The 7862-nt window shown below is 55.0% G+C and overlaps 1 protein-coding gene across 1 annotated transcript; it reads right to left on the reverse strand.

Annotated features, from left to right (window-relative positions):
* Positions 1-695: 695 nt before the first annotated feature.
* Positions 696-7830, reverse strand: LOC104511544 (zinc finger protein 346-like; the record flags this gene model as incomplete). Its single annotated transcript, XM_010154202.1, has 6 exons — positions 696-1010; positions 2281-2374; positions 4746-4985; positions 6431-6581; positions 7542-7637; positions 7723-7830. Coding segments are annotated over 6 exons (795 nt in total), but the record flags the coding sequence as incomplete, so codon positions are not given.
* Between the last annotated feature and the right edge of the window lie 32 nt (positions 7831-7862).

A 7862-nucleotide genomic window follows, 5' to 3' on the forward strand; every position in this document is an offset into this window, starting at 1 on the left:
CTTCCATGTGACAGAATTAGAGATGAACTCACCCTGCTCTACTTCCCTCTGCCGACTGCCTTCAGACCCGGGAGATCTCCACCGCTGCCGAGTTTGGCCGAGATGGGTTTAAGTCACAGGGGGTAAAGACACACATGGTGAATGATCACATACGCCTGTTTCCATAGGAAACCAGGCTAAACGGTGACTTCCTTCCACGTGGGAATCCTCAGAGGGCTGAGCTGTCTGGAGAGCCGGGAGCCCCTCTCGCAGACCCCACTCCCACCAGCAGTTCGCACACCCGAAGTCGAAACCAATTGTCAGACAGACCCAAGCCACCCAGCTCCGGAGCCGACGGCTGCGGCACTGCGAAAGGCTTCTGACGGCAATCGTGGGATTCTGCACATGGACCCGACCGGAGGAGGCATGGAAAGAGCTGCCACGCTGGTTACTTCCTATTTTAGGCCTTTACGCAAAGCCAGGCAACCCGCACCGTGTCCCGTCCACGCTGCATAAGCGCTGCTCGCTACGGTCGAGGAGCTCTCCTCCACCTCTGAGCGTGGGATGCTGGCGCTCCAGGTGCAGGAATCTGTTCTTTGCTCTGGTGAGGGAGGAGGTGGCCACTACCAGCCTGTTGCCAAACCCTCCTTGTACCAGATACACACTTCCTCTCACACTGCACCCACCTTCACAGGAAGCAATTACACAATGAAAACTACTCTAAGGGAGTGAAGTATTTGCTGTCTAGCAAGTCTCTTCCAGCTGGATCCTTTTTCCGACAGATTCAGTCCTCGTTCTGCTCAACGGGTGCATACAGGAGGGTAGGGCTTTGCTTATCCAGAGGGATAATGAAACCGTTGTGGGCTGGCAAAGGATGTGCGTTCTTGGGCCACCAACAACTCCAAGAACAGTGCTGCAACTTGCTCTAGAAGTCTTGGCTGAAATAACTGTAGCCTCCTGGGGCGGTTGACTCTTCCCGGACATACTGCTGTGGCGGGAACGGTCCGACAACCGGCACTGCTCCTGGCATCCTGGACATCAAAGGGAGCAAGAGAAGGAGAAAAAAACCAAGGGAGACAATGTCAGAAATCCGCCAGCTGCAACCGCTGCTCCGCAGGCATGGCTGTCAGCGGGAGCAACAGCCTGCTGTAGCCAAGTCAACAACTTCCCAGGAAAGCTTCCAAGGGCATCTTTGCCCCGTGCCCCTGTGTAAACAGACACCTTTAGCATAGCAGGATTAGCTGTTGCACAGCTCAAGGGCCGCAGAGCAAGTATCCTGCCTCTCCTCAGACCGCAGATGCTGGCCCGGAACAGGACCGAATGGTTGATTCCAGGAGCCGCTTTCCGAACAAAAGCTGTGTGGCTGGAAAAGCTCGGACAACATCCACGTCCTTAAAGGGAACACTTAGGCGTGTGTGTTGGGAACATCCTCAGTGTTATCTGGGGCAGGATACTTGCTATTTGCCAATCCAGTTGTGCTGTTCAAGAGCTGAAACTTTCCTGGGATGACAGAGTGCTTTCCTTCCAATCCAGCACTCCAGAGAGCCAAGGAACCATGGGGCTGTTATTCCACAGAGAAGCCACAAGAGATCCCAGTTTTCCTTCTGCCCCCTCCAGGAGATTTGGCTGGGAGCCTGTTCTCACTTCAGGTAGGGTTTCCTAATATCTCTTTCTTCCACGCAGCTCTCTAGCCAGCCCTGGCTCGTTACTGACTCTCTTTTAGTGAAGGCTTTGAAATCAGAGAACTGAACTTTGACAGTGTCCTGAACAAGTCATTTTTGGTGTTAATTATCTGGCAGCCTCGGTTTTTTTCAGATTAATAATATATGCAGGGGGTGCCATTATTTAACTCGCCAGCTGTGAGAGCAAGCTCAGGAATATACTCTGGGTTTCCGGAGCGGGCTGACTACATGCCAGATTTTAAGACAAGCAAACCCAAGAGCGATTAGAACGGCAAGCAGACCTCCACCGAGACAGTCTTTAATTAAATTAAAATCTCAGTCGTTAGAGAATTGGTGTTTAATGGTTTGTCAGGCTGGATGCGCTCACCGGTCCACACCGAGCTGAACTACCGAGATCCAAACCAGCCGCAGAGCACTGCGACTTCAGCAGCATCCCAGAGCTGTCTGCAGAGGGAGCTGCCGGAGCCACCCGGCTTTAGGACAGGGCAAACCTGCACCAACCCCGTTCTGCCTGCGAGTCAGCGGGAAACGCGTGTTCGCGGCCGCAGTTTGGGTTCTGTTTTACCCATTGACTGGAACAACGAGGCTGGAAAGACGCTCAGACGAGAACGTTACTTACTGGTTCTTGTGTTTGAAGCCACTGATGTGAGCTTGGTACTGCTCTATGGAGTTCAGGACGATGTTACAGGTGCTGCAGGGGTAGCCCTTCCCAGCTGAAACAGACAGCAACGTCAGCGCACGCGGCCCACAGCCTGGCCCCCGCGGCGGAAACAAGTGAGAGAATCCCAATGTTTGAGGCGTTAAACTGCCGCTAAACAAGGCCAAATGGCAAGGCAACAGCCTGAACCAGGCAGGGAGAACCCCACCGGTCGCTGCGAGGGAACACCAAGCCAGTCGGGGTCAGAACAGGGTTTGTTTATAAAAAAACACGTTTCCTACGCACATAGTAGCCTCAGGACACCAAACCTGATGTTATACTGCCTTGGCAACTCCACTTCTCTCCCAAATTCCCGCTTCTCCCGATCCGTCCATCTCATAACAGAAAGTAAGGGACATGCTGAATTTGTGAGCTCGTGGCGTTTCAGTAAAAGGAGCAGCCGGAGGAGACTACACACAGTGCCCAGGTCTACGCCGCGGCACTCTGCTAAGCCTCGCCGAGGTGCCAACGGGGAGTACGAAGCTCCATCCTCAAGCAGTTTGGTTACAGCCAACCTATCAGCTAACTGCCCCCTCCCAGTCTCCAGCAATGGTTGTACTGGACAGATCAGTGGTTCTGTGGGTCAGGACAGCTCCAGCTGGAAGTTTGGGAGGTGACAGATACCAAACGGGCAAGCATGGCAGCACAGGAGTCGCTCACAGGAAAATCAGAGGACACTAAGCACTCCTGAATTTTGGCTCGTTGGGGAAGGGCCGGGCCTGGGGGTCTCGCAAAAACACTTCCTGAAGGTGAAAGGGGACGCTGACCCCAGGGGCGCAGAGCAGCAGTACCACAACAGACGGTGCAGAGAACACTTCCCAACCTGGCTGCTGCACCTCAGATTGATTTCAGACTCCAGTGGGACATTCAGCTCGGGACAGAGCTGGACCTGGGTGGGAAAGGCCAGAGGAGCCGCCGCAGCCCTCAGCCCTGCCGCCCTGCAGCGTCGAGCTCAAGAGCTCTGTCGCATATCCAGCCAACAGGCGTGTGCAAGGAGTTGTCCCAACTGCGCTCCTGCACCCCACACCCGTGGTTCCCAGAGGAACCTCAAGCAGCCGAACACCTCGGTGTTGCACTGCGAATAACAGGCCTTTGCCTGCTGCCAGCCAGACTCCGGCAGAGGGAAGCGCAGGGACCGGCACAGCTGGCAGCAGAGACGGGCACGGGGAGTAGGAGAAAACCTCCTCGATGCACCCATCGCATCCGAGCAGCCCCCCGACGCCGGGGGGTGCTCCGAAACCTCACCTGAACAGCTGAAGTGTCTGCAGGCACCCCGCTCCTGCCGGCACGTCGCAGGAGACACCGGGCCCACGGGCCAGGGCACTGCCCACCTACCCAGCTCCCGCCACTGTCAGCGCCTGAGTCACACTCAAGTGGAACCATTCATCAGGCCCCACTAATTAGGTAAAGAGCAGATGGGGAACGCGAGATACCAAGCACCTTTTCCATCTCCCACACGACTACGTGATGTGGGAGAGAATATTACTTGGATAATTGAGCCTCATTTCTCTAAGTGCTACCGGTATCTAATGGTGGCCTGCAAAGAGTTAGAATAATTAATCTTCTGCTTGTGTGGGTTTTTACCACACAGAAAGAAGCCCTTGAAGAAGGTTTTAAGATGATTTGCCTGCTTGTTATTTACCTCAAGCACCCAGAAGGTACCAGACCTCCTGGTCCAACAGAAGGCTGCTGGGAGGAACAAGGGAGTTTGCCGTGAGCTCCTAATGCCTTCACCGGACTCCAAGGGCTTTCAGCACACAGAAGTACTCATAAGCAGCAGATCATAAACCAAATGAGTTTTAACTGTCTGCCTAAGTTCCTCCTTAATAGCTCCTTGGGTTTTTTTTCCCCCACAATCCTGCTTGCTCCGGAGAGAGTTGCATTAGTTCAGCGGTTGGAAGTGCCCACACAGAGGCTGAAAGGCATTCGGGGAGAAATCTGGCTTTCATGTGCTTTGAAGCAGCAGGTGCAGTTAAACCTATTCCTCCCATCTTTGGCTAGTCCCCTCTGAAGACCTTTTTTTTAAGCATCAAATGCCCCTTTTATCTTTCCATTTTGGATGCAACCGCCTCGCTACAAACAGTACCGGCCAAAATCCCTGGATTATCCGCGCAGAGAATAAAAAGGACACGTCCCCAAAGAGACAACATGGCAAAACACAACCCAGAGCTTGTCACGAGTAGCTCCTCTCTAAACCCCTCTTGCTGCCAGGGGCTTACTGCATCAACCATGTCAATCTTAGGGTGTATAACCAAGATCCTCATCGCCAGCGATTCTCCCCTGCTCCCTCCGCACGGACCCTCTGCTCCAAAGACCCGTCAGACACATACTGCCACGCTCCCCCCCTGCTCTCCAGCTGTTCCTTCACCTGCCTGCCGAGAACTCACCCATGAAGGACGATGCCGGTGCATCAGGGGTTCGGCCGTAGTGCGCCATCAGCTTGTGTTTGGTCTCCTGCTTTCTGTGCTTCTTGCCTACGTAATGCTGTTTTGCCATCAGGGGGTTGTTGAAAGTGGCGTGGCAGAGGCTACAGAACTTGTCTGGGTCAGAAATGTCCTTGTTCTCTTCGTTAGAAGACACGGTAGAGGTGGGGAGGGTAGCAGGATGTTTCTGCGAGGGCACCGCTTCTGTAGGGTGAATCCAAACTCTTGGTCAGTCACAGAACTCGAGGTAAAAAAAACATCACTTTATTTCCCCAAAACCCACATTAAAAAAAAAAAAATAACCCACTACACCTAAACCCCAAACCTGGACAGAGAATGTAAGGCCTCTACATAAATCCATGTCGCTCCTACCTCTTCCCTTAACACCGCAGAGCTGAGCCGTAAGACAAGTCCCAGTAGGCTGGAAAAAATTCCAGGGATTTTTCTACCCAACAGATTTGCATATTTCTCCTTAAAATAAGCGTGGCTGTATTCAAGAAACACTGGACACGAATGAGCTTCCACCTACTGCTATCGTCACCCAGCCAGGACACGGGTGCAAGCCTGTGTGCAGGAAAGGCAGCGGGTTCCTGGAAGCACCGTGCAGCTGCTGGACTGGATCCTGAACCAACATCACCAGGAGCCTTGTCCGAGAAACAGCACGAACGGGACGAGGTCTGACACAGTGAATCCACACAGGGAAGCAGCTCTCCCGTCTGATGAGGAAACCTGCACCCTCTCATTACGGGGCAGCCAAGGCCAGAGCGAGAAACCTTCTAAGGACCAGAGAGCTCTTCTCACAACAGAAGGTACGTGCCAGACCGCTCATGCGTACATCCACCCCTTCCTGAAGGCTCCTCATACCCAAAAGCACGGGCTTCAGAGAAAAAAACCATCCCACGGGTCACCCACACCCTGGAAGTGGTTTCGCTGTGCTCACACAACCTACCAAAGCCAGGAGACACCTCAGGGCGGACAGTTTCTGCCTGGAAGATCCCACCTCGGAGTAAGCACAAGCTGCCACCCTCAGGTGCACTCAATGGCTGCGTTTTCCCTCCGTTCCTGACCAGCTACAGCACCCTAGGCTCTCCGCTGCCCCTGCCTGCCCCGGGCAGAGGGTCTCCCTCTCCATCTGCCGGGCCATTCCGTCTGCCAGCAAAGGGATGGGACACACGGGCAGCCATGGCGGGTCAGACCTGAGTGCTGCCTGGACTGCATCCACTGTGAGAGCATCCACCCCTTTGTAGCCAAGCAGCCCCGATGAATTTGCCGTGCCGGAGTTTCACCCATCACTTCGGTCCCCGTAAGCTTTTAGGGATCATCCTATCCTGTGACAGGTGTTTCTACAGCTTAACATCACACTCCCCGAGGAGCAGCTCCCTCCTGGCCCCTGCACCTAGGGATGGGTACAACGCTGCCGCAACCTGCGCTGCTCCCAGCCAGAGCAAACCAAGAAACACGCGACGTTTTGCCGACGCCAGCCCACCAGGCAGGCTGCTGAGAGAGACCATGTCTCTGGAGGCACGCTGCTGGCTGACCCCGTTTCACGGGAAAGAGCACGCACATCCTCAGGTCCAACGAACCTCTCAACCTTTTTATTGTTTGAACAGCCCCTCGGTACAACGCGAAGACGCTGCGGAGAGTCGTACCTTCCGCTTTGGGGGACTGCTGCTTCACGTTCTTGGCGTGAGTCTTGCCCAAGTAGTGAGACGTTGCGACGGCCGGAGAGGAGAAGGTCATGTTGCAGATGGGACAACACTTGTTCCTGTCTTCCCCAGTGCTGCCTTCCTGCTTGCTGTCCTGTGCACACAGAACCGGAGCGGAGGAGGTTGGGAGGGAGCAAGAAGGTTGGAGCAGGTCACCCTGTCCAACCTTCTTGTTACAAAACACTAAGTTTTGGGGGTCTAAGAACACAAGGCAATCGGAGACATTTGGGTGTTACGCTGCAGAAGTGTGACTGAGTGGGACTTTATTCAGCATCACCCTCTGCCTCGCTGGAGAGTCTTCTTGCACCAGGTTACTTGTTTTAACCTGTTAGTGACCCACTGCAGGCGGAGGGGCAGCCCTGGCCTGTATGTGTTAAGGCCAAGGTTAAGCGTGCGGCTGCCGGAATTTCCTTACTCTGCCAGGTGCGAACTGAGCAACACAAACATCGCTATCAGCTGGGTCATCTGCAACACGACGCCAGCGGAGCAGGCGGCCACCGCCTGAGCCTGACACGGCATCCGTCTTTATCCCCCATCCCCCTCCCATCGCAAATGTTGGAGAGTTAGGGATTAAAGCTGAAGCAATCATAAAAAGTAGAATCTGTTTCCCAAATGAGTCATGGGGCGGACAGATGGCCGAGCGGAATGTGGTGCCTTTGCTGACCAACAGCCTCCAGCTACCGGCCAAGGAAACCTAAGTTAAGAAAAGGATTGCTCTGGAAAGAGAATTCCAGTCGACGGTCAACCCAACACGCTCTCTGCGACAGTAAAGGTTACGCAGTGATACCCCTGACAAGCTCCTGTTCCCTCCTCCCCGCCCTTTCTAGCAAGACTGTCAACAAAAGGCAACGTGTGCTTGTTGAAGTGGGGAAGCCAGACTCACGAGGGCTGTTTAAACGGGGAGGGCAGCAAGGACTGAGCTTGCTGAGACGACGCAGCAGCCGTCGAGCTCTTCAGCTCTCCCGACGCCCCTTCCGAGAGCGTTTTCTTCATTTACTCGGTCCAGGCGCCCAGGCCCCGCAGCGTTCAGACCTGCAGGGTTCTGCGCTCTCACCTGCTTCGCGTCCAGCCTCATCTTCTTCCCGTGGGCGAGCTCCTCTCCGCCGTGGATGGACAGGTACCGCCTCACCTTGTTGGCGTGCTTCTTGCTCTGGGGAAAGCAGGAGAGAAACGCGCTGCTCAGCGCCCGGCCGGCGGGTGGGGTGGGGGGGCACCCCCGGCGCCCCTCTCCCTACCTGGTAGTGGGCCAGGCGCTGGGACTCGGAGATGAGCAGGGCGCTGCACACCTTGCACTGGGCCTCGGTGAAGATGTGCCCGTTCTCCCGGATCAGGCGGTCCACTGCGGGGGAAGCGGGGATGGGACACACACACAACC

Source organism: Eurypyga helias, unplaced genomic scaffold (genome assembly GCF_000690775.1).
Source record: "Eurypyga helias isolate BGI_N326 unplaced genomic scaffold, ASM69077v1 scaffold39846, whole genome shotgun sequence".
NCBI classification, from domain to species: Eukaryota; Metazoa; Chordata; class Aves; order Eurypygiformes; family Eurypygidae; genus Eurypyga; species Eurypyga helias.